Here is a 17,293-nt window from a genome sequence, read left to right as displayed (position 1 = left end):
TCAATATTTTCCTTCACATCTTCCTCCTCATTCCACGTTGTGAGATTACCCAAGACGGATCTATTCACGTCGACGCCAAATAGAGACTCTGTCATGAATCACCCCGTTCTCGCCCTGGCCCACAGTGTGCGTGCGCTCGGGCTGCCAGTGAGCGACCCTCTCGAGACCAGCCTTGCTGGGCTCCCGCAGCGGATCCGCATTAACAAGGCCCTTGGCGTTGTATGAGATCTTTTCACCGGGGTGGCTCAGATGCTCCATATACGCCTCGGAGGGCGAAGCATACGGAGGACCGGGGGCCAAGGGATCCTTGTGACGGGGGAATTCCAGACAGATCAGGTTTCCTCCTGGCGAGGGAGCTAGGAGCTCGGTGTGTCGGAGTGCCCATTTAGGGCGGAGATCTGGGCTCAAAGCACAGAAGAACTAGAGAATTGTTAGAGTGGAATGGCAAAAAGATCTAGTGTAAATTGAAAATAGAGCCTCGCATTTTCAAAGTCATTGAGAGTGACCATTTTCCAGGGTTCAACGTAGCATGCAGGTACAGTTCAAGAGGAATAGACAGCAATGATAGGGAACGAGTAAACATACCGTGTAATCATAAATAACATCAAATCCATTCCGAGGCACGCCAATCGTCTTCAAACAGGCATCATCGAAGAAATCTCCCTGGACGAAAGTAACATTCCCCTTACCAACACTCTGGTCTCGCACACGATACCAGCTATGATTCTCTTTCTCTTCCTTCTTGCACATCTCAACTGCGGTGGCACTGTACTCGAGGCCATACGCATCATACCCAAAGCTCGCCAGCAAGAGAACATCCACACCACGACCACAGCCGGGTACCAGGGCTTTCCGTCTGTATGACTTGCCCTGAGCATCCTGCGCGAGGGGACCGCCAATGGTGCCGATGCGCTGAACCAGGGCGTCTTCTAATGCGGGGTTGGGGAAGCCCCGGTCCCAGGGTAGGTCGTCACCTTTGTCCCAGAGGGAGGCCCAGCCGTCGACGTACTTGTCGCCCTGGTAGTTGGCCAGGTGAGCTTGGATGTCCTTGGGGTCGGCCTTGGTTGGAGTCGACATGGTCGGAACTTGTGGGTGGGTGGTGATGGAGTGCGGGGAAAGTTGGACGTGTGTTGATGTTTAGATAGTCAATCGGATGTGGATTCCTTTGGGTGGATCTCGTCTTGGCCGGTCTGGAGATGACTATTTATAAGTCTTCAAGTTCAAGTTCAAAGAGAATAGATTATTTGAAGATCCAAGAAGCAAGAAGAATCCGGAAGAGGTTGAAAAGTGTTCATTGAAAGTGCCATGTTTATTACCCCAAGAAGCTGAAGGCTGTTCGCTTATTCAGCACCTCCTTGCAGCTGGACGTGGACGATGTTGCGGTGAGAGAGGAGCTTGGACTTCATCTTGATGAAGATCTTGAGCACTGAGCAGGCTGCTCATCATGTCTCTTGAATCGTTGCAAAGATCACACAAGGAGACGACTTCGACTCCATGGAAGTCGTCATAGTCCGTGCAGGCGCCGTCATGGTGGATTCGATCACGGCTAAAGAAAGCCAAGCCGAGTCTATCGGGGCACCGAAGACACCAAACATGGAATCTTCACCATGATCGACATGCTTGGGATTGGCATGTTTCGGAACATGCTAATCAAGAAATACCACTTGTCTGTTTCCTTTTGCTCTATCGAGATGCCGTCCAACTGTCACATCGTCGTGCTTCTCGGGGATTAAATATCTAGCGGGATCAACCGCTCAAACGTTTGCCGACGGAAGACCGGCACACCAGCACTGCACGATGACTGGCCCCCTCGCCCCACGATAAACTCCTGAGAGGCGAATAATTGGATACAGGTTTTTTTTTTGGGACTGGCGACCCCTCTCTGGGATCGGATTAATATCCATGCTGGACTCTCATAAACAAAACATGGGGTGCACTCGGGGATCATCGGTGGTCGTCGGCTTTCCGAATGCAGTGAAAGACACACCTGGTTGACTCGGCCAGTGCAACGAGAGATCGCCAATTTTTCAAACCCGCTTTTCAGGCTTGCAATATAGCTTCGCAAAACCGCCTTTCGTATTGAACGCCCTTTCGTATTGGAGGCGTTCAAAAATCCTGCCAAGTCAGTCCTGCTCGTCCCGATCTGCGTGAGTCAGTTGTCCGTGGCTACTGCCCGAGTCTGGGAGTAGATCCTGCAACAAAGTAGTCTCGACCAAGTCTTCAGTGACCACGCCTGCCCTTTTTGGCTACTGGTAGGCTGTCAAAACCCCGTTTCCTTTTGTTTCGTCTTCTGCAGTCTGTTGACGATCGTCCACAGAGAGATCATTGTCTATCCTAGCACAAGAGATATCCTCATTATCTCTGATTCGATATTCATACCTTTATGCGCCAGCCTTGGCAAAGCGATACCACCCTCTCGCTGCTGATCGCAAGAGTCTGTGTTTCATATCCTTTTGATCTTCAGGGACAGCGATCTCCCGTTGTATGCTCTACGCCGACGGTCTCCGTTCCGGGCGTCAATGATCGGCTACGATTAAAGCCTGCCCATTCCCTTGACTTGCATCGATCTTGATCGTCATCTCGCTATATCGGCGCTGTTCAATTTCAATATGTCCACAGCGATCGAGAAAGGTGACCCCATCATGCCGGCGATTTCACCATCCAACTCCAGCCATGACCATTCTCTCGAAATGGACGATGCTAAATCGCGATCGCACGCCTCCAGCATTGCTGCCGCAGACGAGGAGAAAAGTATTCCAGACATGCCAATCCCGCTGGCTCGACAATCCACCGAACTGGGCCCGGCCGTGAAAGTGCCGCGATCGAAGCGCCGTGGCCTGTTCGGCCAGATGACCCTGGTGGCAGAGGTCGAAGATCCCAAAACATATCCGCGAAGAATGAAATGGTTCATCACATTTATTGTTGCGGTGGCTGGAGCTACAGCCCCGATGGGCTCGTCTATCTTCTTTCGTAAGTGATTTGCCCCCGTCATGACACCTGCAAGTGTACTGGATCTAACTCCATGCCTTCATCAGCTTCACTCTCTCAAGTAGCCCGGGAGTTACACACCACGGCTACTATCACTAATCTATCGATCGCCTTGTACATGTTGAGTATGTCTATTTTTCCACTTTGGTGGTCCTCGTTCAGCGAACGTCTTGGCCGACGGACAATCTACCTGGCTTCTTTCGTTCTTTTTGTGGTCTTCAATTGCCTCTGCGCGGTCTCGAGCTCCATTGCCATGCTGATCGTGATGCGAATGCTGAGCGGCGGTGCATCCGCTTCCGTTCAAGCAGTTGGTGCAGGAACCATTGCGGATTTGTGGGACTCCCGCGAACGAGGTCGTGCCATGGGAATCTTTTATCTAGGCCCCTTATGTGGACCCTTGTTTGCACCTATTGTTGGCGGTCTTCTTGCTGAACGTTGGGGTTGGAGAAGTACAATGTGGTTCCTCGCTGGATACGGTGCGCTCACTGTCATCTTCATCTTCCTCGCCCTGCCAGAAACGCTCGCCGTGCGGAAACCCGTTCTACCAGATGTGGCCGAGAATGATATGGCACCCGTCAGTCGCCCGCTAAGCCGAGTATCCTCGCGACAGGTTGTTGGCGTCACGACGAGATGGCTCAAGATGCTGAAGATTGTCTTCATCGATCCTTTGAAGATCGTCCTTTACTTGCAGTATATCCCCGTGTTGTTGAGCGTGTACTATGCAAGCATTGCCTTTGGTTCGCTCTATGTGTTGAATGTCAGTGTTGAACACTCATTCGGTAAGCCACCATATAATTTTAGTACAATTATTATTGGCTTGCTTTACATTCCCAACTCGGTGGGGTACGTGGTGGCGAGTCTATTCGGTGGTCGATGGATGGACAGCATCATGCAACGCGAAGCGAAGAAGGCAAATCGGTATGATGAAAAGGGCAGACCGATCTACCATCCTGAGGATCGCATGCGTGAGAATGCCTGGCTAGGAGCGTTCCTCTACCCAGCAGCTCTTATCTGGTACGGTTGGACAGTTGACAAAGGAGTGTTCTGGCTGGTTCCGGTAAGTTTACGTACCTCGTATGAGCCGAGATATGGCACAATTGCTAATTAGTTCATCATCCCAGATGATTGCAAACTTCTTCTTCGGCATTGGCTCGATGCTCATTTTCAGTATGGTGACCACCATGTTGACAGAGTTCATGCCCAAGAAATCCTCAGAAGGCGTGGCCCTCAACAATTTCATGCGAAACATATTCTCCTGCGTTGGCTCACTCGTTACAGCGCCCATTATTAATGGCATTGGCAACGGGTGGTTATTCACCATTCTTGGACTGGTCAGCTTCGCAAGCAGCTCGGTCATTTTCTTGATGAGGGTGTTCGGTCCTCGCTGGAGAAAAACCATGGACGAACGCATGCGGTGAAGTCTCGCTTGCACTTGGACTTTGCATTCCTTCCATATTAGGCGTTTTTTTTTAATTCTTTGTCGGAGGAAACTTCCAAAAACCGATCATTTGATACCATCCTTCGGCGTCGAATTTCTCACCGCACGCACTTAGGACTATACGTCATATTTATACCCTTGTTTCAGTCCTCATTTTCTTGCTCTTGATGGGTGAACGAGGGTCTTTTGTAGCGCGCTTTCTTTCTTGCTTTTTGGTGTTGGGCTCTGTTCTGTACGCACTTTCGTGGACATACGTCGAGGCCCTCATTCAGGGTTGTGGATGATACCCATTATCGAATTATCATTATGACAGAATTAGATGAAGTGATGATCCCATCTGGCCTTCTCTTGGCATTCCAACTAATTCATGCACAAGAGCACTGAATCAGTCAGAAATGAAATGAGAACCTTTTTTCAAACTTGCTTATCTCGCACTTTCTATGTAGAGAGGTACTTCGAGTAGTGCTCAGTACCTCTTATACCTCTCAAAGCCTATTCCAATGATCATGCTCCTCAACCTCAACCGTAACATCCACCGTCCTCAGCACAGCTCCAGGCTTCCCGTGAAGATCCTGCGTCAAATGCCGCGTACTCTCCGTTCCCTCACTTGAGCCAGACTGTCTTCTACCCTCATCATTCTGATTCGGGTCCCGACCCGACGAAACCTCAGTGATGACCCGGTTCTCACCTCCCCACCCATCAAACATTGACCGTCCACCCTTCCTGGACCGTCCACGCGAATGCGACTGGCTCGCTGCTGAAGACGATTGATTGATATATCCGCTGGCCTTGGTCTGCGGGAGTTCGAGCCCGATTCCGTCGGGGATTTGCGTTGTTGTTAGGCCGGAGTGTAGGCCGGCGAAGATGTGGTAGAGGGTTGGGACGCAGGCGATTATCACGGTTGTGAGCATCATTGCTTGGCCAATTATTTCCCAGTTGACTATATCCCCTATATATGTTTTGTCAGCTTAATTTGATGAGGTTTTAGAGGAAGATGTGGAGCAACGGGGGCGTCACGCACAGGAGATGTCGGATGAGTGGACGAATGGAGGTAGGAGGGCTAGATGAGCGATTCCGAGGCCGACGATACTGTGATGGATTGGTTAGTAAGTGATTTGCTCGGCGAGTTAGTGGAAAATTCCTAGAACTGATGCTTAGATGATACCTTAGACGCGAAGAGAAGGAGCATAGGATCTTCACCCGCTTAATCCAAACCATCTGGACATTGCGCATCATTATAAACGGTAGGACAACAATAATGATCTCCGTGAGGACGTTGAACACTGCAATTGGGTAGAATATGGCTCCCTATTTGATATTAGATCAGGTATTTAGTCAATTGTGGGCTGATTCTCTCGTATATACTAACCTCTCCAGCGCATCGCTCGGGGGAGTATAGCCACCGATCGGGCGATTCGCATTGGAAAGCTATACCAAATACTGCGCAGATCGACCACCCAACAACTATACCAGCGGTGACAGTACAGGTGCGGCGCAGGGTTTTACTCGGCGACAACTTCCAAACTAGTAGGAGAGTCGACATCTTCGAAAGCGATAAGACCACGACGAGCAGAATGTGAGCGGCGAAGGCGAACTTGCTCCAGGTCTGATCTTGGCTCAGCCGGTCTTGGTGCTGTCCCAGTCCATGGTCAACAGCCTTTTGTAAGACGACGACTTGAATGATTGCCAGGACCAAAGCGGCCCAGATAGGAGTATTAACAGCTGTTCGTCGCTGCTTGAAGTAAATCGCTGAACCAAACTTGGCGAGCACAAAGATGATGGCCACAATCAGAAGCGACACCGACGTTAAGGTGATGAGAGTGCCGCGATTATTGCTTGACAGGGCCTGGAAGGCGTTCGTTTGGTCGGCCATCGCACCATATCGCCTTGCAAGTTTGAAGAACTTGCAGAGATGATGGGTGTCAGTACATAATAACCTGCTTTCTCATATCCCTGATACTAAAGTTTCTTTCTGTTTGATAATTTACAATCCTTGTTCTTTCTTCAACCCAAACCCCTACTCCTTTGTAGGGGACCGCACGAGGTGGCTGTTACCTTGGCGTGGCAACATTGCATCTCATGCAGTGCAAGGATATAGATCCTGGTATGTACAAAGGTACTGTATGTCGGTTAAATAGAGCACACCAATAGGGTGAGACCACTCGGGTGGGTCCGAGATCTTCCGATGCATAATAGCATTGTTAATATGGGTTGAAAATACGATGGATGCGAAAGGCCACGTCGACTAGCCACTACAGGAAAAGACCGGCTTCTTTAGTAGTTCTAGGCAATCTAGGCAATGCTACCAGCCAACGATCTAGTGCGGAGGCCGGGCCGTGCCATGACTGTGTATGTTAGCCCCAGTCCACTGATCCCCGGAGCTTCCAGATCCGGCACTAAATAGAACCGGTCTTGTTACTAGAAATGCCAACGACAAGGGTTTGCACCGAAGCGAACAAGACCGTCTCAACACGGCACAGAAACTTGCATCCGAGATGTCTACCATTCGTTTCGCTTTGAACGGACAATCAAGATCCCTGTCAAACCCCTATCCCCGGAAATGAGGAGGCAAAAGTAGTCCCAAGTACTTCTTGCGGTGTTCATGCTGAGTGGTCTATTTCCTGTCGACACTTTTTCTCCAAATTTTCTTTCTTCGACAGTGTTTCAATATGCAGGAAGATATGGAACTGAAATCTGGGAGCGCTGTGCGATCAGGGCCAGCTAGAAGTGGCAATGGTGGCTATGAGAGCCACACATTTCGCCAGAAACAACAATTGGAGGTAAGTGTATCGTTCGATTGACCTGCGCCGAGTCTAATCGTGTAACAGAGATATCTCAACTTCTTCTCATCGGTTGCCTTTTCGGCTTGTCTGCTTGCTACATGGGAATCTGCTGGTGGTAGTTTGCTCTCGGGGCTGTATAATGGCGGTCCTGCAGCGATTGTTTATGGAATGATCATAAGCACTGTGGGGAATATGGCCATCGCGTGCTCCTTGGCCGAGCTTGCATCTTTGTAAGTTTTTATGATAAACCGAGGTGTTGATTTTGCTGACCTCGGGCTTGACAGACACCCAACTGCAGGTGCTCAATATCACTGGAGCTACTTCCTCGCGCCGCGTGGCCGTCGATTCATCAGTTTCTTCCAGGGTGAGCGCGAAGCCTTCCATTTCCATTCGTCAATTCATTTCCCCCGTTTATAGTCGCATGCTAAACATACAAGGCTGGATCACTGTCTTCTCTTGGTCTGCCCTCGTTTGTATCGCGCCATACTTCATCGGAACCCAAATTCAGGGCATGATTGTGCTGGCAGACCCTACCTATGAGCTTGTTAGATGGCGCGGTACGCTGCTCATGTGGGCAGTAGCAATTATCCCGATCATCATCAATATCTTTGCGCGTCGTGTCCTAGGAGGCATCGAAGTTGCTGCGGGTATCATGCATGTTGTTTTCCTACCAGTCACTATTGCAGTCTTCGTCATTCTCGCCCCTCGGAACCCTAACTTCTTTGTATGGGATACCTTTGTTGAGGGCTTGAGTGGATGGCAAAATTCAGGAGTTGTGTTCTCTATTGGTCTCCTTGGTGTTATTACTCCCCTGGCTGGTATGTTGGTCCCTCCTCTATTAGATGGGTTTTTCATCTACTCTACCCTCGGACGATTCCTCTATTGTTCCTCTTCTATCACAATATCCCTCCCCGTCACACGATTCCTCTACCATCAGGGTATCCATAAACTAACACCACCAACAGGCGTCGACGGCGTAATCCATATGGCCGAGGAAGTCAAAAACGCCAAGGTCGTTGTCCCCCGCTCCATGATCTACGGCACCCTAATCAACGGAGTGATGGCATTCTCCTATCTCATTGCTATCCTCTACTGTATGGGCGACTACACCGAAGCTCTTACTAGCCCCACAGGCTACCCTATTATCACAATCGCCTATCAAGCAACCGGATCTAAGGCAGCTACCTACGTTCTCATGGCAATGGGTATGCTACCGGGCTGGATCGCCCTCTTCAATGGCCTTGCATCCGTCACGCGTCTTACCTGGGCCTTCGCTCGTGATAATGGACTGCCCTTCTCGGACTTCTTTGCCGTCGTCGATTCAACCTACAAGATCCCCCTCCGTGCTTTGTTCCTAGTTGCATCATGCATCTTCGCCCTCTCGTTTATCCAGATCGGATCTACGGCTGCATTCAACGCTATTCTCTCGCTTAGCACGCTCGGTCTCTATATTTCCTACCTTATCCCCCTTGTCCTTCTTGTCTGGAAGCGCTTCGCGGCGCCACATGATATCCCACGAGGAACTTTTAGCCTAGGGAAATTCGGCCTCCCTATGAATCTTCTTGCTATACTCTTCGCGACCTATTTCTCTATCTTCCTTCCCTTCCCCGCGACGCTGCCGGTCACTGCTGAGAATATGAACTATGCCGGGCCTGTACTTGGATTTGTTATGTTGTTTGCCTGTGGAGACTGGATTGTTCGAGGTCGGCATAAGTGGCAAGGCCCTACAATCAGACATTATGATGATCGGAACGAGTGAAGTTTGAAGGTGTGAGTCTCAGGCGGAAGTTGAAAGGAAGTAATTAAAGTGCTGGGGCTGTGACATATTATTCTTTAGTTGTTTTCATTGCCACTCCAGGCCAAAAGGAAAGCACCCGCGTGATAGCCAAAAACTACCGGCAACAATGAATTTTCTAAAGAATGCTAAGTTCTGCATAGTTATACATTGACATCTTTAACTTTTCGCTTCGCGTTGGACTCAAACGACCGCAATTGACGCAGATATATGTATCCTGCTGGGTCGCGTTTTTTTTATAGTAAGTGCCTCGGGTCACTATGCCAACGTCCCGGTGCTCTCAAGATATCCATTGTTGCCCATAGTGATGTACAATGAACCGATTTGCCCCTATGGTAACGGAAAATTAGGAAAGAGCGCAGCAAGTGGCTTCGTTGGGGATTGTAAAGGGCCGGGAATTGACGTCGTCAGGATGAAGACTGCGGAATCTGCGTTTTATAGGCTGGAGATATGGCAGCCATCGACCATGTTGAGTACATTTTCCGGGAATTGATAATGTTTCCATCGTTGATTATGTTGACTCTTATATATGAGTCCAAATTTTCTTCATCAGTTGTCCAGTCAGTGTTCAGACAGAGAAACTGTAGGCCCAAGAATCGATTGGCATGTCAATAAGATCTTCAATGCTGGCGAGGAATGGAGGCAATTCATGTCTGGCACTTTCCCGCCTGTGATGCTAGTCGGCGGTGTATGGAGCTTGAATTTGCAGGCGACGGTTGAATTCGTCGTGATGAATTGACAGTATGTTCAATGTTTGTTGTAAGATCGTAACAAACGAGCTTAAGTATCGAGGTACTGGTATGAATGAATAGAGCCAATTCACTCACTGAGACTAGGTATGGATTGATCGATGCTCTTTCTGTTGAGCTGTCGTATCTACGCTCATCTCTAGCAATTCCAAATCTCTGAAAGAGCCCGTGGATTTGGAAATAAGTGGATCAAATCAGAATTCACTAAAGACGAGATTCCACAGCATCCCACTGAATTTGCTTGGCCCATAACGCACTCTGTGCCGGATCAAATCTCATTAATCGAAAGAGAAGATGTTTCACCTCAGGAAGCACGTCGTGTTCTTGCAAGGTTATCGAGCGTCATGCTTTCTAGCTTCGGCTTCTTTCATCTTGAGCCTAGCGAAAGCGCGGTTTTTATCTAGTCTCAACTTCCTTGTCTGGCCTAATTGAAGACTCTCGAGGCCTAGACTTTGACAAAAAATTATTTTTCGGCTCGGCTGGATGGCACACACTTGAGTGCGGCTTTAATAGGCCACCACATTCCCCAAATTTCCATTCCATCGCGATGGATTAGATGTAGGAGAGTTGGTGAAATGATAATTGATTGCATGGGGCGGAGTTTGGAGGAGGACTGGACCCTTGAAAAGATGAAGCTGAAGCTTTTCTCACTATGTATACAGGTTCAATGCCATCAGCACGATTTGAAGTACAACGAATAGCAGGCAGAGACTTGTGCCATCGCCAAGCGTCTTTTTTGCGCGCAGCAATGAATTCGATGTCATTCGTAAGCGACGACAGGAATATCTCGAATGCTTCGTGCAGCTGTACCAGGAACTGAAAACCCTGGCATCATGGAAAACACCTAAACTGAGACACCCGAAATATAAGCTCATAGTCGGGTTTGGCGTAGCGCTTAGGTATAAGCATGTCAAGAAACCGAAGGCTGTCATTGTGTGTTGGAACATCACTTAAATAGTCCTTTGAGCGGAGAAAATGAAGACTTCCACGGCCATTGAGATTCGCTTCACAATTCACAGAGCACGGCCACATCAACCAGTAATTCTATCGCCTCTTCCCTTTCACCCTTGCCCTTTGCAAATACGGATCTCCCTTAGTTCGAAGACGGAGGATTTTACCCTCTCTGGCTTCGTGATTGAACAGTCAAGCTCCGAATCACATACATTAGTCCATCAAAGCTTTACCAAGGTCTCCCAGTAATGGTACCATCTTTGCCATGAGTGGTACTGGATGATGTTTCATTCAGGATCCCTTTTTCTTTGGTAGTTGCTGCGTGTCATTGATCATCTTCCAAGCCTTGGGCCGCGATTCGCCAACAGGAGGTAAGCGTGGCATGGATGTTCGGCCCGCTGCAGGGTGTTGGGCAGTCATTTGTTCCAATTTTGGAGCAGAAACGAAGCTTGAGGAACATAGCACATCAGAAACAGGGCGTCCGGGACGCCCTCGGGTCGCGCCGTCGCGAGAACCATGGGAAGTCGTCGACGGGTAGGAGACACTAGTAGTTTAAGGTATGCATGCACCTCTTTTCGGACTCGGGCAAGGCCAAGATAAGGGGGGAATGGCGATCACCGTCACCAAGTTTCAAAGTTGGCTTTGCGATCAGATTATCGAAATTCCGACGGGGTGGGACGTGGTGAGTTGGCACTGGCTGGAAGATCGCACGACAACGAGTCGTCACCTGATCCCGCCCGGCCCTGGAAAGGTCCCGAAGTCGCTCAAGTCCACGTTCCACCACTTCCCCTCCTTCTGCATGAGACTGATGCATCATCAATCCTGCGCAATGGAGGACCGGATCTCCATTCTGACTACGCCCTTACCGTGGACAGCACCATCGTGAAGCATCAATGTCCTTTCACGTTCGCGGGAAGAGGGAGATCGGCCTTATGAAGTGTCGGTGTCAGATAGTGGAGTCAATTGCTCTCCAGCGACTCCATCCAAATCATTAGAGGCCCTCCTGTTTGACACATTTGACTCATTGGGCCAAGAATTCCATTGGGAAGTTCCAATTGATCCAACACCGCGTTTCTTAGGAGGGGGACCCTCGCTCCCCCCACTGGCGCCAGGCCTGCATCCTATTTGCCGCCGTAACCGGTGGCTGGTTGGGCACAAATGGATCTCTCGACCGCATCACTTTTTCGTTACTCGGCGGGCACCTTAACAGCTCTATTCTCTACTCTTCCATGATGGGAGTACAGCAGTTCTTTTTTGAATTGGCTTCACAAAGGTCATTCGAATTGTCTATTGACCCACTCGCGTTCAATGATCTTCTCAACCCCACGCTGAGTTAGGTGTGTACCCTACGGCCAGAGCAAAGACAACAGATAAAAATTTAAACCCAATTGTATGGTGGCACCCCACCCCACTAAACATACCCATCTTGCTCCATGAAGCTGCAGGAATACCTTTCCTATCTGGACAGTCTTGCTTCTCAATCCCCAATCCCATTCCGCCATGGGATACTTGCTCCTGCAGCAACTCTTCCGAGTGGAGATTGTGCTGCCCTCACCCGGCCCTAATTCGAGTACCAGTACTCACCCATCCACCCAATACTGGCCACCACTGCATGGAGACCGAAGCGACGTGGTCCAATGGCAAACATTATCGTTAGGCCATTCACTAATGACGTTCAGGGCCCAATACCGCAATGTAGCGGATTGCGATCCTAACCTCCCCGGATAGCGGACGAACTATTATACGTTGCCTTGCAATAGCCATCCAATACAATCCCTTCGTCTCCGGAGAAACAAGCATATGCTTCTTTCCCATTCCATCTTCTAATACTTCGTACCCTGCCCAGTCTCGTGGTCTTTGATCTCTCCATCTTTTGTCACTTCTTTTTCCCCCTGTGGCTCCATTCCGACCCCTTTACCCTGCATCAGAAGCCTAACAGCGGCTTGTCACTCTACTATTGTTCCGTTCTCCGGTGCATCACGCGCCAGTCAGCATCGTCCACATCCGTCCTCGATATATGATACGTCATTGATCCGAGGACATGGCCGGCAAAGGAAAAAAGAAGAAGAATAAGAACAACAACAATAACCGCCTTCCCGTCGGTGCAACAAACTCCAACCCTGAGACAACAGACCTTCCAGACGAGCCTGCCCTGGAGTCGGCGGCCGTAGGCTGCGAAGATGAGCTCCCAAAAATTCCAGTACGCAGAGCTCCCTAAATATTCGTATTACTCCTTTCAAAAGCAATACCAAACTTTCGATCGGAACACGTTGGAATTCTCTTATTATCCCGTCGGTTCGAAAGCAAATGGTCTGACGGGGGGCAAGGTCCAGGACAACAAAAAGCCCAGTGCTACCGAACCAGCGAAAGAACCAGCTCCAGCTGCTGAGGCTAAGACAGAGGAACCCACGAGCTCTCCAGATGAAAGCCCAGCGACACCAGAGCCTGCAGGTATGTGCATTGACTTTGATATGTATATAAACATTGTCGAGGGAAACATCGCTTGTGCTGTGTAACATACATTTACTCACTTACACTCTACAGAATCCTCCGAGGCGATTACGCCCCCGGCAGATGAACAACCTGCTGAAGCCGCGAATGCATCAGGCGAAGATGCAAAAGTGGAAACTGAGGACGCAGCTGGCACCGATGAAGCTGCTCCAAGCGCAGAGGGCGAAGCCGCCCCAGATGCAGCCGCTTCGGAGCCCCCTGCAGAGGGTGCAGAACCCGAAAAGGTCGATGAAAGCGCAGCCCTGGCAGAGACAGATAGTGCAGCAAAGCCCAGCGATGAAAATGGAGGCAATGGTAAGTCTAATACCATCGTATTCATGCACTTTGTCGAATTAACATCTTTATAGACGAAGATTTTCCAGACGTTGACCCTGAGGCTGGACATGATGGAGTAGAATCGGAGAAAGAAGAAGCGGCAAAGCAAGCCGCTGAAGACGCCGAGGAAGCTCTGTCTCAAGCAGACGACGAGAAGACGGATGCTCCAGCCGACGATCCCCCAGCGGGAGACGCTCTAGCCGAACCTGCTCCAGCTGGAGAGGCTGCACCCGAAGCCGCTTCAGATGAAAGCAAGGCTGAAGAACCTGCATCACAGGAACATACGCCTACTGCCGCAGAAGAAGCTCCTGCTGCTGCGGAAGAAACTCCCGCGGAACCCACCGACAAAGCCGAAGATTCAGGAGACAGCCCTGCCCAGGCCGAGGAGCCAGCTGCAACAGAAGCCCCTCCAGCCCCCGAAGCCGAGTCTGAAGCTGAGAAAGCCGCTCCAGCCGAAACGCCAGAACCCGAGGCGAAAGCCGACGAAGAACCTCCTGCCGAGTCGAGCACTCCTGGAGAGCCGGTGGAGGAACCCGCTGCTTTCACCTCCAAGGCGGCCAAAAAGAACGCCAAGAAGAAGGAGAAGAAGAATGCCAAGAAGGGCAAAGCTAGTAAAGGAACTGATACAGAGCCGGAACCTGAACCTGAACCTGCTTCAGAACTGACCCCCGAGCCCGCAGCTGAGCCTGAACCCGAACCTGAGGCCGATAAGCCTGCTTCCGATGATCCTCCAAGCGTGGAGGAGCCCGCTGAACCGGCGCCCGAACTAGCAGCTGAACTCGACGAGAAGCCTGCCGATGCTGAAGTGAAGCCAGAGGATGCTGCGGTGGAATCAACCGAGACCACTGTACCGGCAGAGCCTGAAAGCACTGAACCCGCAGTAGAACCGGAGACTACGCCTACGGAAGAGCCTGCTGCGCCCGAGGCCTCACAGGACGACACGCTAGACGCTACTGCTGCCGACCCGCCTACCGAACCAGCAAAGGAAGAAACCGCCGAGAAACCTGCCGCCACGGAACCAGAAGCAGAAGCCAAGTCTGAGCCTGAGCCTGAGACTGAGCCCGAACCGACAGCAGAAGCACCCGCAGAAGCACCCGCAGAAGCACCCGCAGAAGCACCCACAGAAGCACCGAAGGAAGAATCTCCTCCCGACGACGCAGCTGCCGAGCCACCTGTTAAAGAATCAGCACCGGAACCAGCCTCAGAGGAAGCACCTGTGACTGAAGCCCCGGCCTCTGAGCCTGCAGATCAGCCAGCCGACGGTGCTGCTCCCGCAGAAGCCGTTGAAACCCCAGCTTCAGAAGCCGCTGACGAACCTGTCGCTGAAAAACAACCCGAGGAAGCTCCTGTCGAGACTGTACTGGAAGAAGAATCTCCTGCGGTTGAAGAGACGCCCGCTGCTCAGGAGGAGTCAGTTGCTGAAGAGGCGCCTGCCGCCAAGGAACCGCCTGCTGCCGCCGAGGAGCCTGCCACGAAGGAGTCTGTTGTTGAAGAGACACCCGCTGCCGAAGAGGCGCCTGCCGCTGTAGAGGAGCCCGCCGAATCTGCCAAGGCGGAAGAATCACCTGAAGAGCCTCCTACTGCTGATGAAGCTGTGGTTGAGCAACCTGTGGCTGAAGAGCCTGCTTCTGAACCTCAAGAAGAGCCTGCTGCCGAAGCGGCCCCTACTGAGGAATCAACCAAGGAGCTAGCTGTCGAAGAGCCGCCCGCAGATGACCCGACGCCCGAGGATCCCCCTAAGGAAGATCCCCTTCCCGAGGAGACTGCTACTGAAGCTTCTCCAGCTGAAGAACCGATTTCCGAGGCACCCACAGAGGAAGTTGTCGCTGAACAGCCTGCCCCCGAGGAACCAGCCGCAGATATACCGGAGTCCCTAGCAGAAGAGCCCTCAGCCCCTCAACCAGAGTCTGCACCGGCCGAAGCCGTTTCCGAAGCCCCGGTCGAAGAACATGTCGAACCTGCTGCGGATGAACCTGAGGCTGCTGCCGCACCGACAGAAGCGTCGCAAGAAGAGGTCATCCCTGAGCCCGCTCCCGTAGAGGAGGCTCCAGCTGAACCAGCACCTGTCGAAGAAGCTCCTGTCGTCGAGCCTGCTGCCCCTGAGGAGGTTGTTCCAGAAGCTATAGAAGCGCCGAAGGAGGAGCCTGCCCCCGAAGAGCCTGCCCCTGCTGAGCCTGAACCTACTCTCGAACAGCCTGCCCCCGAAGAATCTGCTCCTGCTGAGCCTGCACCCGAGGAACCTGCGTCCACGGAGCCCCCCGCTGCTGTTGTAGAAGCTCCTGCCGAGCCAATCCCTCCAGAGACGCCAGCTGAGGAGCCTGTCGAGCAGCCTGCAGCAGAGGCAGAACAGTCAAAAGAGATGCCAGTAGAAGAAACTCCTGCTGAACCTGATTCTGCACCAGAACTTGCGCCCGCTGAGCCAGTGGCCGAACCACCTGTTGAGGAGCCCCCCGAGGAACCAAGAGAGGCGCCGGCTGAACCAGCTGCTCCTGCGGATGAAGTCGCCGCAGAAGATGACGCCCCTGCGGAGGTTGTGCCAGAGGAAGCCGAAGATGTCCCATTCGCAGAAGCATCAGAACTGCCAGTGGGAGACTCAGCAGCCCGGCACAACTCCCGTCGACGCAAGAAGCGCCCCGTGAATGAACGCGAGCGGCGAAACTCCAAAACGTCCTCCGAAGGGCAGAAGAAGGAGCAACTCAAGCGCCAGAAGAGTGAGCGCGGACTATTCACCAATCGCTGGGCAAAGGCTCTCGAAGAAGCCCGGAAGCTGCACGAGGAGAAGAAGAGGGCTGAAGCAAACAACCAGCGAAAGCAACAAGCTATTGCCGAAGACAAGGAGCGCAGTGATGGTTCCCCATCGGAAGGCTCTGTGAAGTCCAGGAGTTCTTCCTCAAAGGAGAAGGTGGAGATTCCAATAGAAAAAGAACCACCTGTTGTCACTGTGGAGGCAGAGCCCAAATCCAAACCCAAGCGTCGCTCATCCGAAGCAGAGCAAAGCAAGTCTGTCAAGACTTCCTCGTCCTCGAAGCAAGCATCGACCTCTGCGCCCAAGCCTCGGGCGTTCCTAAGATACATGAGCAATGCCCCACCCACCAACACCAACGGGCTCATCGTGCGACCCAACGGCACTTCCAAGTCTGCTACCGACGCTCCTGAAAAGCCCCGCCGGTCCTCTACGAGTCACAGCCACAGCAGTGGCAATCAAGAGCGATCTTCAAAGGAGGAGAAGCGGCCCAGTGGACGGACTGAGAAAACTCACTCCCGACGCGAAGACGATCCTGCTCGTCAGGAGAGGAGGAGTCGACGCCGCAGCTCCGTTGAAGCCGAAGTCAGCAAGCCCCGAGAACGTGAGAAGAAACCCGAGGGTTCGCGTCGCACCCACCAGAGCAGCAAAGATAAGGACGGCAAAGACAAGGAGGTTCGTGCCCATCGCCGGCACAAGCGCGAAGAGTCTCCCCCTCGGGAGCAATCTAAGCTCAAGGGTTTCTTCAGAGCTATTGCTGCTCATTAAACCAATTGAGACGATTCTCGTACCATACAAGTTTGATTTTTTTGTGAGATTGGATACTCGATGATGATTTGTGATGAATTTTTTTTGAGATGTGTTATCAGAGATGTATGATGTTATGGTTGCATGGAGGAGCGAGCATTCCCGGAGTACTGTCTTTTCTTGTCGTCTCTATCATCCAGACTGTTAAATATAGCCACTATTTCTTGCTTTCATGTCTTACTACCTATCAAATCAAATTGGTCAGCTTCTACT

At 51.4% G+C, this 17,293-nt stretch overlaps 5 protein-coding genes across 5 annotated transcripts; 3 read left to right on the top strand and 2 right to left on the bottom strand.

The window, feature by feature from the left end:
- Positions 1-60: 60 nt before the first annotated feature.
- Positions 61-1,077, bottom strand: N7473_002198 (putative thiol methyltransferase; the record flags this gene model as incomplete). Its single annotated transcript, XM_057148138.1, has 2 exons — positions 61-420; positions 586-1,077. The coding sequence occupies 2 exons, from the start codon at positions 1,075-1,077 to the stop codon at positions 61-63; spliced, it is 852 nt and encodes a 283-aa protein (XP_057011792.1).
- Positions 1,078-2,609: 1,532 nt separating this feature from the next.
- On the top strand, positions 2,610-4,406 carry N7473_002197 (MFS transporter; the record flags this gene model as incomplete). The annotated part of the gene is made up of 3 exons (XM_057148137.1): positions 2,610-2,970; positions 3,036-4,045; positions 4,110-4,406. The coding sequence occupies 3 exons, from the start codon at positions 2,610-2,612 to the stop codon at positions 4,404-4,406; spliced, it is 1,668 nt and encodes a 555-aa protein (XP_057011791.1).
- Positions 4,407-4,911: 505 nt separating this feature from the next.
- N7473_002196 (uncharacterized protein) lies at positions 4,912-6,299 on the bottom strand (the record flags this gene model as incomplete). The annotated part of the gene is made up of 4 exons (XM_057148136.1): positions 4,912-5,375; positions 5,448-5,515; positions 5,592-5,734; positions 5,796-6,299. 4 exons carry the CDS (start codon positions 6,297-6,299, stop codon positions 4,912-4,914), a joined length of 1,179 nt encoding a protein of 392 aa, XP_057011790.1.
- Positions 6,300-7,095: 796 nt separating this feature from the next.
- Positions 7,096-8,968, top strand: N7473_002195 (putative GABA permease; the record flags this gene model as incomplete). Its single annotated transcript, XM_057148135.1, has 5 exons — positions 7,096-7,206; positions 7,255-7,439; positions 7,494-7,573; positions 7,647-8,027; positions 8,175-8,968. 5 exons carry the CDS (start codon positions 7,096-7,098, stop codon positions 8,966-8,968), a joined length of 1,551 nt encoding a protein of 516 aa, XP_057011789.1.
- A 3,916-nt stretch (positions 8,969-12,884) lies between these two features.
- On the top strand, positions 12,885-17,041 carry N7473_002194 (PE repeat family protein; the record flags this gene model as incomplete). Its single annotated transcript, XM_057148134.1, has 3 exons — positions 12,885-13,155; positions 13,249-13,509; positions 13,563-17,041. The coding sequence occupies 3 exons, from the start codon at positions 12,885-12,887 to the stop codon at positions 17,039-17,041; spliced, it is 4,011 nt and encodes a 1,336-aa protein (XP_057011788.1).
- Positions 17,042-17,293: the final 252 nt, after the last annotated feature.

The sequence above is a fragment of the Penicillium subrubescens genome, assembly GCF_028828155.1.
Source record: "Penicillium subrubescens strain IBT 31985 chromosome Unknown utg000002l_segment0_segment0, whole genome shotgun sequence".
NCBI lineage: Eukaryota > Fungi > Ascomycota > Eurotiomycetes > Eurotiales > Aspergillaceae > Penicillium > Penicillium subrubescens.
Note: the sequence above shows the minus strand (reverse complement) of the source record. Positions and strands in the feature narration are given on the sequence as shown.